This window comes from Chrysochloris asiatica, unplaced genomic scaffold, assembly GCF_000296735.1.
Source record: "Chrysochloris asiatica unplaced genomic scaffold, ChrAsi1.0 scaffold00176, whole genome shotgun sequence".
Classification (NCBI taxonomy): domain Eukaryota; kingdom Metazoa; phylum Chordata; class Mammalia; order Afrosoricida; family Chrysochloridae; genus Chrysochloris; species Chrysochloris asiatica.
This window is the reverse complement of record NW_006408694.1, coordinates 1,977,765-1,999,769: the sequence shown is the minus strand read 5'-3', so window position 1 is coordinate 1,999,769 and position 22,005 is coordinate 1,977,765. Positions and strand designations below refer to the sequence as shown.

General features: G+C 37.5%; 1 protein-coding gene across 1 annotated transcript in view; it reads left to right on the top strand.

The window, feature by feature from the left end:
- The window catches only part of LOC102810528, a 373,438-nt gene that overhangs the window by 316,615 nt on the left and 34,818 nt on the right, over nucleotides 1-22,005 (top strand). The window contains exons 19-21 of the mRNA XM_006871864.1: nucleotides 14,330-14,462; nucleotides 15,148-15,299; nucleotides 20,050-20,204. Of these exons, the coding sequence (XP_006871926.1) occupies nucleotides 14,330-14,462; nucleotides 15,148-15,299; nucleotides 20,050-20,204 (440 nt within the window). The remainder of the gene's footprint in view (nucleotides 1-14,329; nucleotides 14,463-15,147; nucleotides 15,300-20,049; nucleotides 20,205-22,005) is intronic.

The window sequence follows — 22,005 nt, the reverse complement described above, 5'->3', positions numbered from 1 at the left end:
GAGAAGAGTCTTCACATAGGATAGGATCAAGCCTATCCCCTCAATATACAAGGTTGATATGGACAGACAACTTAGACATTGGCTACCTAAAATGGGGAGTGGCTATAAAGGCACAAAGTGGCTGGCATACAAGTTTTCAAGAGAGAGTTTAGTGTCAGAGTGTGCATGGGAAGGTAGAATCCCCACTGAATAGTTTTCATCTTGTCTAGATGGGGCTGGTGAAAGGAGATGGGGATGGGATTCTTTTGATTCAATACTGAGTACTTGTTGTCATGACTAATTGTGATTGTCACAACTGTACAAGTAAAAGGTTTATAACTTAAAAGGGAGAGTAGTTAATCTTACATTCCAGCAGTAGAGGACCCTAGGACCATCAAGGGATAAGAGCTTGAGCAGAATGTGGGACCCTAACCAGAGAAGCAGGGACACCAGAGATGGAGGCAGAGATGATGGCATGGAGAGATAGAGCAGCTGAGGACTCTGGACTCATGGAATGAAAAATTCTAGTGCTGATGCCCAAGAGGCAGGCTTGCAGAATGTGCCCTTTGGTTGTTTAAATTATTGTATATTCCTGACTGTTTTTGTGTACAGTAAAAACAAAACAGAAAACCAGAAGAATAGAAGCAAATACTATTCAATGATGATGCTAGAGGGGATTGTAATCATTGCAATAAAACAAAATATGATAGGATAAGTGTAAAACGAATGTTCTTCCATGTACACTATCATTCAATTCACAATAAAAGCTTTAAAAAAAAAAAAAAAAGGAAAAACAAAACAGACTACATAAAAACCAATATCTTTAGGCACTAGTGAGCAGAAATAGACTGGTATTGGCCATTTTAAACCTGTCAGTCATATGTCTGTTTCAGTCAACTATCTTTAAGACATGTATTTAACTGCTTGGTTGAAATTTGTCAAAGTAATTTTAACTTTAAGAACTTCAAATCTACCAGTAGCTTCTAGGAAACCCTATAGAGAGTCATTATGAGTCAGAACAGACTCGACAGCACTTAACAGCAACAAAAACAAAAAGCCGAGAATGACTGTTTCAAAGAAAACATTTTCAGAAACTCCTCTCCAGCCCATTCCTGCCCCCAACTGTACCTCTTCCATGAAAGTCTGGCTTTGAAACTTGATATGATTCGTGCATTCTTTTTCTTAGCCATAATGAATTTTTCATAGCACTCATACATTCTAGTTCTCTATTAGAGCTACAACAAAAACCAGGGCTTTGAATCTTCTTAGTATATAGGAAGAATACCAGATGATGACCCAATCTGAATGCCAAAAGAAAATACCGTTAGAAAAAAAAAAGAATGGTTGATTCTATATTGCTCAAAGGCTGCCTTTCACTGAGAATTATCTCAAAGCCTGCCATTATTAGAACATATGCAAGGAGGTTTTTGTTATTGTTGTTGTTGTTGTTGTTGTTGTTTTTCAATCTTAAACTGTTCACACTCAATAGATTTTTTGAGATGACCAATAAAAGCACTTATGGGACATTATTTTTTGGGGTGGCCAATGCATCTAATATGTGTTTGTTGAAATTATTCTTGGTGTCTTAAGTTAAAATGTAAGGAATGCTGTTTTTTGTTTATTTAGATTTTATGTTGTTCAGGCAGTTTGGGGATGTTGCTCTAGTGGTATATCTGTGATGCAGAATTTAAAAGTATGTCTTTTTCTTAAACACACTGGAAAGATCACTTTGGAAGTCTGATTTATAAAATTATCCAATATTAATGTATATTCATCATTGTGCTACCCAATTCCCAAAATACTTTTAGAAAATATTAATCCATATCACTAAATTGAATTCAAGTTTCAGGTTGTTCACACCAAAAATGAAATGAATATTATGTATTCATATGGAAAATATAATAATAATGTTGTTGTTGTTAGGTGGCCTCCAGTCGGTTCCAACTCATACCAAACTTATTTCACAATAAAATGAACACTGCCCAGCCCTAGGCCATCCTCACAATTGGTATGGTGCTTGAGCGCATAGCTTTTGCCACTGTGCCAATCCATCTCATTGAGGATCTTCTTTGTCGCTGATCTTCCACTTTACCTAACATTATGTCATTCTTCATGGAATGGTCCTCCAGCAACATGTCGGAAGTCTGAGAGGTGAAGTCTGGTCATCCTGGCTTCTAAGGAGCATTCTGGCTGTGCTTCTTCCAATACAGATTTGTTTGTTCTTCTGGAAGTACATGCTGCTTTTAATATTATTCTCCAATACCATAACTCAAATGCATCAATTCTATGGTCTTCCTTAGAACATTGTCCAATGTTCATATGCATATGAAGTTATTGAAAATACCGTGACTTGGGTTAGGTACACCTTCATCCTCAAACTGACATCTTTGCTCTTGAATATTTTAAAAAGGTCTTGCATAGCAGACTTGCCTAATATGTTGTTTGATGTCTTGACTGCTGTTTCCATGAGTGTTGAAAGTGGATCCAAGGAAAATGAAATCTTTGACAACTTCAATCTTTTTCTTCATGTGTCATGATGTTATTTATTGGCCCAGTGGTGAGGACTTTTGTTTTCTTTATATTGAGGTGCAACCCAGATGGAAGGCTGTGCTCTTTGATTTTCATCAGTAAATATTTCAAGTCCTCTTTGCTTTCAGCAAGCAAGGTTGTATCATCTCCATATCACAGGCTGTTAATGAGTACTCATCCAATCCTGATGCCACATTCTTTTTCATGTAATCCAGCTTCTCTGATTATTTGCTCAGTAAACATATTAAATAAGTATGGTAAGAGAATACAACCAAATACAACTTAAAATCTCCTGATTTTAGTTATTCAGTATCCCCATGTTCTGTTTGAACAACTACCTCTTGGTCTATGAACAGATTCCTCATGAGCACAATTAAGTGTTCCAGAACACTTATTCTTTACAATGTTTCCCATAGCTTGTCATGATCAGAATAGTCAAATGTCTTTGCATAGTCAATACACTATATCTTTCTGGTATTCTCTGCTTTCAGCCAAAATCATCTGATGTCAGCAATGGTATCCCTGTTTCCATGCCCTCATCTGAAACTGGCCTGAGCCTCTGGCCATTCTCTGTCAATGTAATATTACAGCTTGTTTGTTTGTTTTTTAATCATCTTTAGAAAATTGTACTTTCATGTGATATTAATGATATTGTCGAATGATTTCTGCCTTCCATGGGGTCACCTCTCTTTGGAGTGGGCACAAATATGGATCTCTTCCATTCAGTTGGCCAGGTAGCTGTCTTCCAAATTTTTTGGTGTAGATAACTGAGTGTCTTCAGTGCTGTATCAATTTATTAAAATATTTAAATTTGTATTCTATCAATTCCCAGAGACTTGTTCTTTGCCAATGCCTTCAGTGCACCTTGGACTTCTTCCTACAGCACCACTGGATCTTGACCATATGCTACCTCTTGAAATTGTTGAACTTTGACTACTTCTTTTGGTCAAATGATTCTGTCTAGTCTTTCCATGGTCTCTTGATATTTTTTGCATCATTCAATATACCACCCATAGAATCTTTCAGTATTGGCAAGTTAAGGCTTGAACTTTTTTCTCTAATTCATTCAACTTGAGAAATACATAGTGTGTTTTTCTTTTTGGTTTTGTAACTAGATCTTTGCACATTTCATTATAATATTTTATGTTATCTTGTCAAGAGGCCATTTGAAGTTTTCTGTTCAACTCTTTTACCTCCTTATTTCTTCCATTTGCTTTAGTGTCTCTACACTGTAGACCACGTTTCTGAGTCTTCTGGAATCCACTTTGGTATTTTCCTTCTTTCTTGTCTTCTTAATGTCCTTTTAGTTTCTTCCTGTATGATTTTCTTGATGTCATTCCACAAATCTCTGGTCTTCAGTCATTAGTGTCTGAAATCTATTCTTGAGATTAAGGGTCATATTTTGGCTCTTGTGGACTTGTTTTCATTTTCGTCATCTTCAGCCTGAATGTGCCTATGAGAAATTAATGGTTTATTCCACCGTCTGCCCCAATCCTGTATTGGCTGTTGATAAGGAGCTCTCCTGAAATCTCATCCCACAGATGTAGACAGCTTGATTCTTGTGTATTCCACTTGATGACATCCATGTGCATATTGTTGTTGCCGTTAAGTATGGGAAAGTTGGTGCCAAATCACTGTGACCTTATATACAACAGAATGAAACACAGTTGTTGCTATGCTTGAGCTCTTTGCTGCTGCCACTATGCCAATTCATCTTGTTGAGGATCTTCTTCTATTTTACTGACCATCCCCTCCTTCCCCCACACCCCAATTTACTAGTGGTATTACTGGTCTTCCTTGTAGGTGTATGGATATTATTCTATCAGAGACAGCATTGCACTTCATGACTGATATGATGTAAAATATGATGCAGAAAGCATCAAAAGAAGATGGAAGAAATACACAGAGTCACTGTATCAACAAGAAATGGTCAATGTTCAACCATTTCAAGAGGTAGCATATGATCAAGAGCCAATGATCCTGAAGAAGTCCAAGGTGCACTGGCAAAGAACATATAATGAACAGTACATATATTTAATATATTGCATATATTATTTATATTACTATATAATAAGGTAGTTATATGGAGTCCTGGTGTGGCGCTGTGAGTTAATGTGCCAGACTGCAAAGCCGTTTGAACTGCAAGGTCAGCAGTTCAAGCTCACCAGCTGCTCCTTAGAAACCCTATACAGGGTCACTATGGGCTGTAACTGACTCTAAGGCACTTAACAACAACAACAAGGTAGTTATATAATGTTCATATTGCTAAGTATCATTGCGTTGACTCCAACCCATATTGACCCTGTATAGGGTTTCCAAGGAGTGGCTGGTGAGCGTGAACTTCCAACCTTGCAGTTCAAACCAACTTGCAGTCCCACAGTGCCACACATATAAGTAAATATGTAGCTGAAAAGAAATAGTAATTAATTTTGAATATTGAAAAGAAGAGACAGCAATGCATGTTAACAAATATAGTGAGGTAGAACTAAGAATTGTTTTTGAATCTTAGGATTTCCTTTATTTTTCCAGCAATTCTCTGAGTATCTCAAATTAAGGTAACAAACTTTAGGTTTAAAAATATATATATTTGATTTTCAGCAACAATTTTACAAGTTGTGACAATCAATTGAAAAAATTGAATAAGGCATAATCAGAATTCTTGATTCCCTACCCAACCTGCTTCTCACTCAGTTTTATATCTTGAGTAGACCAGATCACCCCCTAAACCAAACCCTATAAGATTTCTTGGATTTCTTTTGTTCCCTTACCTACAAAACCCAACCCTCAGACATCGTTGTTTACTCTATTTCAAAATCATATCTTGAGTCTGTTTTTCTCCATATTACTCTAATCACTTTAATTCAAGCTGCCACTTTTTCTTTCCATTTTTTCTCATCATTTTTGCTCTACTGCAAATCTCCAGTTTCTTTTCTTTTTCCTTTAATATTCAGTCTCCAAATGGAAAAATCTTGTCTCTGCTTGCCTGCCCCTATGACCTCTTTTCAAACTTTGCCTTTTGCCATGGTGCTTAGGCATAGAAGTCCTCTACTTTCTAAAGTGACATTTTGCCACCCAAATAACAGTAAACTCTTAATTGTGGTCTATCAAATCAATGATCTGATCTTAATTTTTATCATTTATCTGTTTATTATATTTCTTCCACTAGAAAGTGAGTCATCTGAGATAGGAACTTTGTATAATTCAACATTATAGTTCCATCTCCTCAGGATATAGCCTACAATGTAAGGTGTTTTGACTAAATAGCTATTTAATAAATAAATGAAGAACACATACTGTATTCACTTAACTAATATTTAGAATCTATATGAAATATTTTGTAAGTGATACGTGTTCGGTGAATGAAGTTCACCACATCTTGTTTGGTGTTCAGGGAGTGGAGGGTCTTTTTAACTGATGGAGCCTTGATGTTTGATGAGTAAGTAGATGGAGAAACAAAGCCTGGAGATAGTTAGAGCCTTGGTTGATTTACACGTAATTAGTTGCTGAGACAAGTCCAGAGCTCCTTATCTTGACTCTTGGTCATAGTTTTACTGTGGACCTGCTGCCTCTGCAGCGAGTATTACAAGTTATCTGGGTAAACTGATTCAAATAGAATAGGAACTCTGTTGAAAAGTTGTGATTCTTCTGAGCCTTTGAATTGGAGTGGATCAGAGGTTTTGGTGCATTTGTTATTATTTTTAATATTCTTCTGTAAGAGACTTCAGGAGTCCTGGTATGGCACTGCAGCCAGGATAATGTACTGGATCACAAGGTCAGCAGTTCAAACTCACTAGTCACTCCTCAGAAACCCTGTTCAGGGTTGCTATGAGTCAGAATTGACTTGATGGCACTTAGCAACAAAAATAAGAGTCTTCACATGCGTTCCAGGTAGTTTTGAGATTAACTATATTATATAAGAAATTGCTATATTTATATGGTGTTTTAAAGCATCTTATATATATGTTTCCAATTCATTTTTATTTTCATTTACTTGTTCACTTCAGCATTCTAGAAAGAACCAAAAAAGGGAAAAAGCAAGTTCTGAAATAACTTGATAAAAAAATAAAAATTTTAACAGGTTTTTATTGTGGCTTGAGTGAAAATTTACAGGGCAGACCATCAGTTTTACATTCAAGAAATCACACACCTTGTTTTATTACATGATTATAATCCCCTCCATGTTAACCATCAGTTAACAGCATTTCTCTCTATTCACTTTAGCTTTTATTTAAAAAAAAAAAAAAACATCCATTCAGGCATATATAATAATTTATACATCTAAAGGGCACATTCTGCAAGTCTGCCTCCTGGCCACCAGCTCTTAGTCCCTCTCTTCCCATGAATCTAGAGTCCTCAGCTGATCCCTCTCCATGCCCCCATCTCTGCCTCTGTCTCTGGTGTCTCTGCTTCTCTGGATAAGGTCTCACATTCTGCTTGTGCTCCTCTCTCTTGATGGTCCTAGGGTCCTCTGTATTTGGACTGTAAGATTAACTACTCCCCCATTTTTGTTACAAAACTTCTACCTTTACGATTGTGACAGTCACAATTTGTCATAATAACAATTATTCACTATTGAATCACAAGGATTTTATCACCATCTCTTTTTAAACCAGTCCTTTTCATCTAGACAAGATGAAAACTATTAAGTGGGGACTCTTTCTCCTCCCCTTCCCTCACACACACTCTTAAACTACACTCCCTCTTGAAAACCTTGTAAGCCAGTCAAATAATTTGTTTTTGAGGATTTTCTAGGAAGTAGTTCTTCTGACAAATCTCCAGTCAAATGTTTAATCTCAAAAGACTTCAGCAGTTTATGGAAACACTCTAGAAGTTGTATTAGTTTATTAGAACCAAAGATAAACTCATACTTTTTACATTCCAGAATCCATCAATCAATTGGAAATACCATAGTTGATCTTCTTTGTAGAGTCCTTGTAACGAACGATGTTATTACAAGGCATAGGTTGAACAATAAGGAGATTTAGATTCAAGCTGTGACTTTGTATCTAATTTGATACTACCTCTGAGAACAAGCACATTTAAACCTTAGTATATTTTATTCCTGACTCTGAAAATACTAATGACTTACATTAGTACCTGCCTCCCTCCCTAGTACAATTCTGATATTATACAATATTGCAAACACTTTAAGTGTCCAGCACATGTGTTGATAACTATTTGCCTATGTTTAAAAATGTATGAATTGAATATGTAATAGAGGTAACAATATTACTTATTTTTATTTTACAGAAGAATGATTTATGACATTTTAGATTTCTAAAAGTGTTTTTTTTTTTTCTTAACCTCCTGGTGTAACGCTATAGGATAAAGCACTAGACTACTAAGGTCAGTTATCAAACTCACCAGCCACTCCGCAGAAACCCAATACAGGGTCGCTGTGAGTCAGAACCAAGTAAGCAGCACTTAGCAACAACAACAATATATAATGTCTAACACACAACTAGAGGACATTGATGATTGGCGATAGAATTCTTGCTTCCCATGCATTAGGCCTAGGTTGGAATCCTGGTCAGTGTGCCTCATGCATTTGGCAATGTTGGCTTACATATTGCTATGCAGGTTTCTGTAGCTTCCTAGGTAGAAAGGAATGGAACCAGCTTTCAAAAATCAGCCAATGAAGACACTATGGAACACAAGGGTAGGAGCTACAGCTAAACCTGGGAATGGTGCAGGTTGAGGTGACTTGATAGCTTCTGTGGCACTAAGAGAAAGCACTGGACCACAAGGTCGAATTGAATCACAAGGTTAGCAGTTCAAATCCACCAGCTGCTCCTAGGAAAACCTATACAGGATCGCTCTGAGTTGAAACCAACTCGACTGCACTTAACAACAGTAACAACACCACCAGCAGACAGACATTTGACTCTAAAGAAATGCTTGTGATTTTGATCAGGTATCATTTCATCTTAAAAAATACTAGATAAATTTATTGTTAAGTACTGTTGAGTCAGTTTCAACTCATAGCGACCTTGTATAGGGTTTCCAAGGAGCAGCTGGTAGGCCTGAACTGCTGACCTTGTAGTTTGCAGTCCATTGCTGATCCTACAGTGCCAAACCAGGGGTCCTAGATAAATGTAGGCTTAATTACATAGGTTTAATTAAACAATATATATTTTTTATAAGGCAAAGCAAAATGCACATGTTAGGGTGCTTTAAAAGTTTGCGAAAAACTTCAATTATCTTTTTTGTTTTAACTTTTTATTGTGAATTGTGTGAAGGTATATAGAACAGATCATCAGTTTTATACTCAACAAATCATACACTTTGCTTCATTGCAATGATTGCAAGCTCCTAAATGTACCATCAATTAACAGTATTTATCTTTATTTACTATAAGCTTTGCATTCCTCTCTGTGCCTCATGCTACTTTCCTCTGTTAATGTCCCTCTTGTGGTATATTATTGCCTGCCCTGTCACCCATGTTAACATGTGTCTACCCTCTAGCCTGTGAATAATTTTCCCTCCCTGTCACGTGACTGGTACCCATCATAGGTTGTCCTTTTTATCAAGAAAATCTTTTCTTGACTTTTTACAACAGTGGTCTCATACAATTTTTGCCTTTTTGTGATTGATTTCACTCAGCATAAGGTCCTCCAGGTTCATCCTTGCTGTGAGGTGTTTCACAGATTCATCTTTATTCTTCAATCTTGTGTAGTATTCTATTGTGTGTATGTACCAACAGTTTGTTTAACTATTTCTTTAATTGATGGACATTTAGGCTGTCTCCATTTTTTTTTTTCAATTGTGTTTCATGTAAACAGTATTGAAGAATCCTATTTTCTTACCCATTCTGTTGCTGTCTATCTCTATCTAGACTGATGTATTTCACCCATTTATATTCAGTGTAATTATTGGTAGGTATGAATCCATTCCCACCACTCATCTTTCAGTTTGTAGTATTATGGTGGCTTATGAGTTGCTGTGATTCTGGAAGCTAAGCCATGGATATTTTAAATAACAGCAGGGTCACCCATGGTGGACTTGAAATGCTTACTGATGAAGATCAAAGACCACAGCCTTATGGATGGATTGCATCTCAATGTAAAGAAAACAAAAATCCTCACCACAGGACCAAGAAACAACTTTCTTATCAGTGGAGAAAAATTTAAAGTTGTTAAGGACTTCATTCTTCTTGGATCAACCATAAACACTCATGGAAGCAGCAGTCAAGAAATCAAATGACATATTGCATTAGGCAAATCTGCTGCACAGTAACTTTTTAAAATGTTGAAGAGCACAGATGTCAGCTTGAGGACTAATGTGTGCCTGAACCAAGCCATGGTATTTTCAATAACCTCATATGCATGCAAAAGCTGCACAGTGAATAAGGAATACCGTAGAAGAATTGATGCTTTTGAGTTATGGTGTTGGAGAAGAATATTGAAACTGCCATGGGCTGCCAAAAGTACTAACAGATGTGTGTTGGATGAAGTGCAGCCAGAGTGCTCCTTGGAGGCCAGGATGGCCAAACTTCGTCTCTCATACTTCAGGCATATTGTCAGAAGGGATTGGTTGCCGGAGAAGGATATCATGTTTGGTAAGGTGAAGGGTCAGAGAAAAAAAGGAAGACCCCCAGCGAGATGGATTGACAAAATGGCAACATCAATGGACTCAAGTGTGGCAACAATAGTGAGGTTGGCCCAGGATCAGGAAGTGTTTCATTCTGCTGTGCATAAGGTCATTATGAGTCGGTACCAACTCGATGGCACCTAACAACAACAACAACAACAACAGTGAATGAATGGCTCTCATTTTGCTTTGTGTTTTATTGTGGTGCTACTAGTTTCTTAGTTTGACATGATTTCCTATGCTTTGTGGATTTCATTTTGAATTATTTTGTATTAATGTTGCCTAAATCTTTTATTTTAATGTGAATGTATATTAGTTTTCTTTGACATTATCCTGTAATTTATTAATATTTTTCTCTGACTGAAACAGTTGTTTTAGCTTGAAATCTACTTGACTTTCTCATCATTTGCAAGTTTTGTATCTACATTAGCCTGACTTTTTGCTATACAGTTGACTTCCTTATAAATTGATATCTCTGGTTCTGTATTTTCAGTCTTGTAGATTTGTTTTACTCTAAATACTTCTATATCTGAATGAGATCTGGGTAGTGTTGTCATGTATGGTAATCTCAGGTTGTTGTCTGCTGTTGTTGGTTCTCACTACAAAGAACTCCATCTGGTATTTTTGTAAAGTTGCTCTAGTTATTAAAAATTCCTGTTACCTGTGTTTAGAGTGCTCAGTCTGAAAGTAGTTCATGAAGTGCTATTTTCAGTGTCAGTTATGGCCACAGGGCAGGTGGGGACAGGCTGGCTGCTTGCGAGGGTTTCTGCTCGGTTACTTCTGATCTTGAATGCTGAGCAAATAATGTGAGAATCTGAATTATATGGAGAAAAATGTGGCATCAGGATATGAGGAAGACTCATTAACAACAACCTGCAATATGCAGGTGATACAACCTTGCTTGCTGAAAGGGAAGAGGACTTAAAATACTTACTGATAAAGATCAAAGACCACAGCCTTCCTTATGGGTGGCGCCTCAATGTAAAGAAAACAAAAATCCTCACCATCATACCAATAAATAACGTTATGATAAATGCAGAAAAGATTGAAGTTGTGAAAAACTTCATCTTGCATGGATCACTCAACAATACTCATGGAAGCAGCAGGCAAGAAATCAAATGATGTATCGCATTAGGTAAATCTGCTACACAAGACCTCTTTAAAGCATTGAAGAGCAAAGATATCAGTTTGATGACTAAGGTGTGCCTGATACAAGGCATGGATTTTTAATAACCACATATGCATATAACAGTTGGACAGTGAATAAGGAAGACCGTATTGTGCTATGGTGTTAGAGGAGAATACTGAAAGTACCATGGACTGCCAAAAGAACAAACCAATCTGTGTTGGAAGAGGTACAGCCAGAGTGCTCCTTGGAAGTAAGGATGGCCAGACTTCATCTCTTATACTTCAGACATATTGTCAGAGGACCAGTCCCTGGAGAAGGATATCATACTTAGTAAAAAAAAAAAAAAAAAAAAAGAGTGTCAGACAAAAATAGAAAGACTCCCAACAAGATGGATTGACATAGTGGCAGCAGTGATGGGCTCAGGCATAGCAATGATTGTGAGGTGGGCACAGGACTGGGCAGTGTTTCATTCTATTGTGCATAGGGTTGCTTTGAGTCAGTACCAACTCAAAGACATCTAAGAACAACAACAACAATGCTGGTATTGTGGGTCTCTGAATTCTGTAGTCCAGAGCCTAGTTGTCTGAGCCCAGGTCCCAAAGCAGCATAGTTGGTCCTTGACTCACTCTGGTGTGACTCCCAGTCACATGACCCTGAACTCCCAGAGAGCAAAATCTGTGCCATATGTGAATGAGGGTGGGAGCTGGCCAAACCTCTGGTCACCAAGGGAGTGTTGGGAAAAAGAAAGAATTGGACCTTTCCTGTCACTTGTGCTAATCTGCTCTGCCTGGTCACCTTTTGTTGCCAAGACTGCTCACAAAAATTCATGATGGTTGTACTGTGTCTGGCCAGTCACTCACAAGTTTCCCTTTCTTACTGATCCTGCTCAACTTCTCCTCCCATCAAACAATCAATTAACTTCTTTAACTTTTCCTCTGAAGTTCAAAGTTCCAGGATTTTCATCTGTATCTGTTTCATCTGGTCTCTCACATCTTTGTTGTAGAGGGTTCATGTAGCGTGTCATCGTATCGAAAGTTCCCTAATCTTTTAATTACATTTTTCTGTGAACTATTTGAAGCCCCCTCATATGGATGGGAGTAACTGTTGCTATGTCATCAGTTATATTTACTCTCATTCCCAACAGGTAGGAAAGAAAGAGTTGGTGATCTGGCCAGGGAGGAAAATGATGACTTCACCACAGTAATGTTCCTACCCTTTACCTCTCTTCACCTGGTCCCTAGTCCAGTGTGAGTCCTGGGTAGCATTAAAGATGAGCACTAAGACAAGTTAGGGAAAGGTCTGAAGAGCCATCAGTGAACTGCTAAATATGGATAGCATTTGCACAGGAGGCAATCTAATGGAGAGGAGTTAAGATCATGCTGTTAGAGAGCAAACAGTGAATACCCTATTTTTTCAATGTTCCTGCCAAAAGTTACAAAAGGTTCTGTAAGAGAAAACCTGCGGAGACCATACACTGAGTCCTTTAGAGACCAGAACTCCTGCAAAGTTTTACTGGGAAAAGTTACGTATGAGTGGGAGACAAGGGTTAGGCGATAACTTTGGGATTCCAAAGGATTTGGGAACTTTTTCTTTTGAATTTGGACACTTTGCCTTTTGTTTATGAAACCTTTTTATTAATGAGCTAGACAATTCCAACAGGGGCTTAAGAGAGAGAAACAAGGAGATGTTACTTCAGATTGGTTTAGGAGCCTTTATCTGTTTTCCCAGAGAGGAATGATCAGTTCACCTGAGTAGGAATCAGAGATTTGGAATAGACTTGCTCTTCCTGATAATACAGGACTGAGCATTTGGCTGAGGTTTTCCATGTACTTACTGTCTCTAGGAAATGTGAACATTTTGGATGAGAATTCTAGACAGGAACCACAGCAATCTCAAACATCAGTTAAGAATTCTGATCTCTCATTTCTGTTATAGGGTCCTGGTGTGGTGCTAAACTGCTAAGCACAGGTCAATAGTTCTCACCACTAACCTCTCCTCAGAAACCCCATATCAGGTCACTATGAGTCAGAATCAACTCGATGACTTTTAACAACAACAGTAATCTCTAAATTTGATACTACTGAAGAGCAAAGATATCAGCTTGAGGACTAAGGTGTGCCTGACCCAAGCCATGGCATTTTTAATAACCTCATATGCATGCAAAATCTGGACAGTGAGTAAGGAAGACCATAGAAGAATTGATGCTTTTGAGTTATGGTGTTGAAGAAGAATATTGAAAGTGCCATGGGCTTCCAAAAGAACCAATAGATCTGTTTTGGAAGAAGTGCAGCCAGAGTGCTTCTTGGAGGTCAAGATGGCCAAACTTGGTCTCTCATAGTTTGGACATATTGTCAGGAGGAACCAGTCACTGGAGAAGGATATCATGTTTGATAAGGTGGAGGGTCAGAGAAAAAGAAGAAGACCCCCAACGGGATGGATTGGCCAAGTGGCAGCATTGATGGACTCAAGCGTGACAACAGTAGTGAGGTTGGCCCAGGATTAGGCAGTGTTTCGTTCTGCTGTGCATAAGGTTGTGCATAGGTTGGTACCGACTCGATGGTACCTAACAACAACAACTAACAATAAATGAAAGAAAGGCTTGATAATCTACTTCTATAAAGATTACCATCAAGAAAATCCTAAGGAACACAGTTCTACCTTATAACACATGAGTTCACTGCGAATCAGGGCGAGCTCATGGTAGCTAATAACATAACTGTTACTGAGAGCATATATTGTGCACTCAGAATGTAGATGGTTGTTAAATGCTATCGAGTCAGTTTCTACTCAGAGTGACCCTGTGTAGGGTTTCCGAGGAGCGTCTGGTGGGTTTGAACCACCGACCTTGCAGTTCAGACTGCCCTTGTGGTCCAGTGCAGTATCCTGCAGTACCAAACCAGGACTCCAGAATGTAAATTGGTGATGGTGAAAAGAGATAAGTAATTTCAATTACTTAGCATAATGCCTGGCTAATTTACAATAGCTTGTACTGCTAATAACAACAACCACCACCATCAACATTCCTTGGGGTGCATTTTGACTTCTGAATTGTATGAAAAGTTGGAGATCATAAAATTTAATTATATATTCTTCTAATCCTAGGTGACCATGCAACACATGAAGAGTAAGAAGACTCTAGATTTTGCAGCCAACACATGGTTATCTCACATCCGAGCAGATGGGGATATTGTCTGTGAGCTTCCGGTAGTGAAAGAAGGACAAGCTATTTTTCCATGTGTGTTAATAATTTTCATTAGCATATATTACATATACAAATTGCTTTTTAGTCACTTACATTTACTTTGGTAGCAGTTAGTTGCAGAATATTTTTTCGTACTTCTAAGAAGTCGTCTTACTTATAGAGATGTGACTTTTTTCAGCAACACAGTGTGATTTTCTGAGAGTTCTGGGTTCTTAGACTTCATCTAGTTATAGTAGCTGAGGCTATGAGAGCAAAGAGAGATTCCAACTGCCCTCATTTGACTGTGCTTGGGGCATACAGTGGTCACCCTGTGTCACAGTCTCACTTTGGCTAATGTCCTAATCAAATCTTAAGTCATTTAAATGCTAAGCATTATTTACAATAGCATTGTTACTCTTGCTACTAAAATAGTAGGTATAAAATATCCTCCTGTATCATACAAAGGAGAATAGTATCTTTTTTTAAAAAAACTTTTGTTTCTCTTTCTGATGAAGCTCTAAACCCTCAGGAAATTCTTAGTATAAAAATGACTATTTGGAAATAAAATTAATAATAGAAGGATCAATAGTCTTTCAGTAGATACAGGAATTCAAGAAGAGAGGGATTCTTATGTAACATTTTTTTACTGTAGCCTGAGAACTCTTGGATCTGGGCTCTGCTTGTATAAACACTAAGGTAGTTGATTTCCCCCTTTCTTTTTTCCCCTTTGCTTTGCCAGTAGTAAGATACCAAGTTTATATCCACACTGGACAATTAAAGCAAGCAGACACAGAATCTGAAGTTTACCTGTGCCTCTACGGAGAGAGGGGAGACTCTGGTCTTAGACTCATGCACAATTCTAACATGCCAATAAAATTTCAAAGAGGGCAGGTAAGTCTGTGTGAATAATGTTTCTATGTGTGAATAATGTTTCTATGTTTTTATCAATCCCTCTGAAGATGACCACATGTAATTTAAAATTTAAGAGGTGCTTGACATTCTTCAAACTTTAGTTTTTTAAGACATCTTTAACATAAGTTTTCCTTGACCTGACTTCCAATTGTGCTTTGTATTAGAGCATGTTCTTGAAAGAAAAATAGGTCACACTAAACCAGTAATGAATAATAGAACAAAGAAAAGAGATTAAAATTAGTGATAGTGTAAAAAAAAAAAAAAAGTTGAGAAGATACCAGGGAAAAGTACAATGTGAATGTATTCAGACAGGACTGAACGGCACAAAAATTATTCTAAAAGATAAGGCAACAAAAGGGCCATTAGAGTGTTTTTCAAATAATACACAATGGTATTTCTTTAAACCATCTTAACCAGGGCAACTGCATTGTTTTTACACTAAACTCCCTCACAATAATCTTTTGTCCTTTATGTATAAGCAAGAGTCTTTTTTTATATTAGCTGTTTGAGAATTTGTGCTGAGATATACATCAATGTAATTAATTTGTAATATTATTTTGTTTTATATAGAAAGAATGTATTATTTAAGTGTCTGAAAGTAAAGCAGATTATGTGACAATTAAGGGTACAATTGTAAGTAGGACGACTTTGAGAATGCTGTTTCTCAAACTTTTTTTTGTTGTTTTCACACCTACCTGCAATATTTTAAAACATCAGGGACGTTAAAGTTCATCATACCTTTCACTTCATACTGCAGAATACACAAAAGTTTTCATCAGAAGAAACAGGAAAGTTAGTTCTGCTTTGGATGAGATGAAAATAAAATGTCACTTTAACTTTCGCTGACTCTCAAAAGTGAATAACTAATTTTGACCAGAAACAAAGTGTTAGATGCAATGGTATTATTATTCATGTTATACTGAGTGGTCAGTGAAGTTACCACCTCAACACCCTCAGATCTCCCATCAGTCCAAGCAAAACCCTCTGACCAAGCCATTTTCTGTTCAGGCTTTGAATAAAATTGTTCTGCTGGCTAGCATTCTGTAGTGGTACTGCATTGTGGACAGCAGCATGCTGAGATTTCTTTATATATTGTCTTTTGAAAGTCATCTTTATGATTTTTTAAAATGTATCATTGTGTATAGAATGTACCAGAGTAGGGAGGATATATTACAGACTGAGATTAAATTTTGGTATACAGTATAGTTGCAATCAAAATATAAAGAAGAATAAATATGTAGACTTAGTAGGATATGTTCTGAGGTTTAGAAGCAGAGAAATAAAAATGTTTTTATTTCCTGGTTCTTATGTTTTTATTCTACATGCTTCTACTGTTTTCCTCAGTGATTGTAATGAATGTAGTGTAATGAAAGTGTCAACTGACTTTAAGAATTATTTTCTACCAGTCACAACTCCCATGCTTAACCATGAGCTAGTGAAACACGGTAGGACTTCAGCTTCAAAATACTGTATTTTCTGAACTGTAGATGTATAAAACATGCAAGAAATAACACCAATATCTGAAAACTGCATGTATTCACAGAAGTTTCTAAAGTTTGGCTTGATTTCCTTAGCAAATTAGGGCTTTGATAGTAACTAGACTATTATATTGCCCTGGGAAGTTCAAGTGTTTCTATTTCATAAAAGTGTCTGGTAAATTACTATTGAGTCACTGTATACAGAACATTGTCTTAATCACTGATTGGGCTTCTTGGTGCTATTATATCCACAAAATGTCCCAAAAGCAGCCACACACATGAAGACCCAGTTTAATCATCTTCACAACTAAAATGGCTTTAAGCTACAAAAAGAAAACAGAAAGCTGATTAAGGCAATGTCTGGATCTCAAAGTAACTTAGTTGGGTTTACCCCAAGTATATCATATGACAAAGACTTGGGAGCAGGTAGTTTACCTTGCAGGAAGTAAGCACCTGGAAGTGATAGATTGGGGAAAGTGTGAAGGGAAGAAGGAAAAGTCAATCTATGGTTACTACTGGTGTTTCTTCATGCTAAGAACCTTCAGAGGAATCCTGATGAGCATCTCTCAGAATTGTTCCCCCAGGAGAAACTCTCGGGCACAGAAACAATGAGACAAAAGGGATTGAGATACCAAGTTGTCAACATGTCTAAACTATGAGCCAGCTGGATAGATAAACCCCCAAGTGGGTCCTGGAACATGGGCTGGGGAATCAAGCGCACATGTATATCACAAGATGTCCTTTGTAAAGGCACACTGGAAAGGCAAGATTGTGACAAGGAGACCATCAGCACACTCCCAGTAAGATGCACAAACAGTCCTAATCTGGTTTTACAGAAGCATTATTATTGGGGTGGTAATGGCTTTGGAAGGAGCCCTAGTGGTCAACAGATGCTCAACAGTTAACTGAAATGCTCAACAGTTAACTGAAAATGTGGCAATTCAAACTTTTCCCAGAGGAGAAATATTACAGACTTGAAAATCCTAGGGACCGTTCTGCTCCATCCTATAAGGCCATTGCAACTTGGTATTGACTCCTTGACAATTTGCTTGAATGGCTCTGATCTGGTTTTCCATCAACAACGTGGAACCAACCATTAAGAGCTAGGCAGTATGCTTTGATTACAGACAGTCCCCAGAAAGAAAGTTCCATTCCTATCTGTCTTTGAATTGAATTTGTACACCAACCAGAGAAGTTGGTTATAGTTCATGTCTAGGGTCAATTAGTCAAATGTTTGTCTTACTATATATTACATTTCTATGCATAAAACTCATTAAAGAAACACTTCTAGAAACACTAAAACATCCTTAATATAATTGTTGTTGTTAAGTGCCGTTGAGTTGATTCCAATTATAACAACCTAGTATAGCGTTTCCAAGGAGCAACTGGTGAAGTTCAATCACCAGTCTGTGGTTCAAACCAACCTTGCAGTCCAGTGCATTAACCTGCTGCACCACACTAGGATTCCGTTTAACATAAGAGTATAATCATAATAAAGGAGCTCTGGTAGTGTAGTGGTTATGAATCGGGCTGCGAACCGCAAGGTCAGCAGTTCGAAACTACCAGCTATTCCACGGGATAAAGATGAGGTTTTCTGCTCCCGTAAAGATTTACAGCCTTGGAAACCCTGTAGTGGGTCTCTATGAGTCGGAACCGACTCCACGGCACATAACAACAACAACAACATAATCATAATAATGTGTTGATACCCATAGTAAAGTAGCACACCATTGTTATATACCTCAAATTTTCAATATAGTAGGCTTTCCATATGTTGGTTCATGAGGACGGGTTATATGTAAATGGAATGTTCATAACCCAAGGATTGCCTGTGTTGAATTGAAATTTAATGTGGTAAGAACACAGGCAGTAATGAAGACAGCCCAACCCATACAGAAAATACAAACTGGATTTGCATTTCTGCCATGGAGGAGAGTCAGTTGTCACTTTTAGGAGTCTCTCAGATTTCATTAAATTGACGGCCCTTTACTCGGGTAATTTTAGTTTATTTTTTACCTAAACCATAGAGTCCCTGGGTAGTGCAAAAGGTTGCACTTGTCTGGTAACTGAAAAGTTAGAAGCTCAAGTCCAGTCAGAGATACCCCAGAAGAAAGGTGTAGCAAGCTACTTTTAAAAATTCAGTCACTAAACACCCTGTTGAACATAGTTGTGCTTTCATTTATATGGAGTATCTATGAATTAGATTTCACTTGGTGTTGGCACATAATGTAAAGAATTCTCACAGGAAGGGAAGACATCTGCAAAACATAGTTGTGCTTTCATATATATGGGGTCTCTATGAATTAAGAGTTCACTTGGTATTGGCACATAATGTAAAGAATTCTCACAGGAAGGGAAGACATCTGCAAAGCTGTTTTCCTTTGTTGTTGTTATTCCAACCAGTTAACATTTACGTTCAGCTCTACATCTCTCCCGAGATGTCAGTGAGCTTTTAACATCATAGACTTATTGTATTTAAGAATGAAGATCCTAGGATGTTCTTTCACAGCAAACCCAAGAATGTGCTCTGTGATTATTTACAGAGGAAGGTACAGGTGAGAGATTATTGAAAAGAAGAAAGAAGGAAGGAGCAAAGAAAGTGTCAGTCAGGAGGAAGGAAGGAAGGAAACAGGGAAGAAGGAATAGAAAATAAAAATAAGGAAGAAGAGAAGAATGATAAAATGTGTTTCCACATGCCTCAGAGAGGATAGTAATGTTAAGTCACATGGTTGGCAGGCTGACTGATGATCTAACAGACTGCTTCACAGTGACAGAGGTTGAAATAAGAGAAAAGTCACAGACTGGAGGTCTTTCTATTAAGATCTGTTCATTTATTACGTGGGATGCTACTATAAAGGGAATAAATGTCACTGAGAGAGAGATGAGAGCACAGCCAGAAACATAGTTTTAATAAAAGAAAAGTAATATTCTTATTTTTCTTTTCTTAACCCCCATTTTCATGATAACTATAGTGACATTATCTCTTGTTAAGAACTGTACTGGTTCTGGTCATCCCTGGGCTGTTTCTGTTGCCTGTAATTGTCCTGTGTTGTTGTTAAGTGCTGTTGAGTTGAATACGACCCACAGCGACCCTATATAGGGTTTCCAAGGAGCAACGGGTGAGCTTGAACCACCAGCCTTGTAGTTCAAAAAGTTTTGCAGTCTGGTGCATTAACCCACTGCACCACACCAGGACTCCATAGTATCCCATTTATTTCTGTGAGATTTTTTTTCTCTGTCTCTTGAATCAGGTTGACATGTTTCAAGTGGAAGCAGTGTCACTTGGAAAACTGCAGAAGGCGCTGTTGTGCTGCAAGGCCCGTGATGAATCTCAGTACTGGTACTGTGAGAAGGTTGTCATTAGAGAGCCTGGAATTACATCAGAGTCCATCTTCACCTGTGAGAGGTAGTGCTGGCTGCTATGGGTCTTACATAAGACTATGGGTAGTTCTGTGTGAGGTTATGGTGCGTTGATTTGTGATATTTGCGTAATATTTCACACCATGCACTATGTTCTCATTGATTAAATAATCTATTGCTAAGTATTGGAGTCCTGGTGTTTTGCTGTAGCATAAACACTGGATTAGTAACCATAAAGTTGGCAGTTCAAACTCACCAGCCACTGTTCAAAAACCCTATATATTTCTATGAGTTGGAACCAATTAAATGGCACAGAACAACAATAACAGTCATTGTAAATAAGGTAATTATAATTGCTTATAATTGCAATGTGCCATGTTTCACAAAATGGTAAAAGTTTAATATGGGAAAATTATTAGATTACATAGTGAGACTATTTGTTTAAATGTGAGTTTCTTTACATAATTAAGATTGTAGTGTTACAATAATCTCATAAAGGACTTGTTGATAAGTACTGTTGACTTGGTTCCAACTCATAGCAATGCTGTATAGGGTTTCTGAGGGGTAGCCGATGGGTGTGAACCACCAGTTTTGCAGTGCGTATCCTAGAGTGCCACACCAGGACTCCATAAAGGAAGTTGTTAAGTGCTGTTGAGCCTATTCGAACTTGTAGGGACCCTGTATAGAGTTTCTGAGTAGCATCTGGTGAGCTTGAACCACCGACCTGGCAGTTCAAACAGCTTTGCAGTCTGGTGCATAACCCACAGCCCCACACAATAAAGGAAGTAAGAGAGGATAATTTCAGAATGGATCATGAGAAAAAGTAAAGATTATAATATAAATCATTTGAGTTTTCCCTAGAACCCCATACAGATAAATCTATTGTTGAGTCCTCTAAGGACTTTTAGCTTTGAGTTCAAGATGCCTTTTACACCTACTTGTTGAAATCTCTTCCACATAATTTCACACATCTTTGCTTAAGAAAATGGCATCATTTTTCACAGGAAGCATCTTTCCTTTCTAAATCCTTCCTGAGTCCTCCCACAGCAGACAGTAACCTTGCTTGGGCTAGATGGGCATCTATGCTTATCATTATTTGGTATCTCAGTTACAGGGATGGTCCCAGATCCTTAAAGGGAACTGAGTAAGTGCAGATTTTCACATTAAAATGTCATCTAAAGTGGACATGGATGTGAGAAACCTTGGGCTCTATTTTGACTTTTCAGTTTGGGGACTGCCCTACTGCCCTTTTTCCAAATAGATAATAAAAGGAAGTGAGACATAGAACAGGGTTTCAAAACGTTTGTGGAAAAATTCCATTATATTTGAATTCCATTTTTCCATAAGGTTTTGATGCCCACTCATGTGTGTGTATATGTGTATGTATATATACAAAACCAGTGGGCACTGGGAAATTCAAGTCTTTGGAGACACAGATTCCAAGAGAATTGTAATTTTAGTAACTAAGCAAAAATTGGCAAAAAATAATAAGTCAATTCAATGAAAATTATCAAAATAAAAAATACAAATACAAAAGATGATTGGGAGAAAGTTACATTAGACTAATCCTTTTACTTTTTTTTTTTTTTTTAATTGTGAACTGAGTGATAATTTACATGGGAGAACATTGGCTTTACACCATCGTTTCATTGCAATGATTAAAATCTCCTCTCTACATCATCATTAATAGTGTTTGCTTCTATTCCCCTGGTTTTATTTGGGAGGGGGAAGATATACACAAGAACATTCAGTAATATATAATAATTTAAACTACTAAAGGGCACTTTCTGCAAGCCTGCCTCCTGGCCACGAACACTCAGTCCCTCTCTTTCCATGAATCTAGAGTC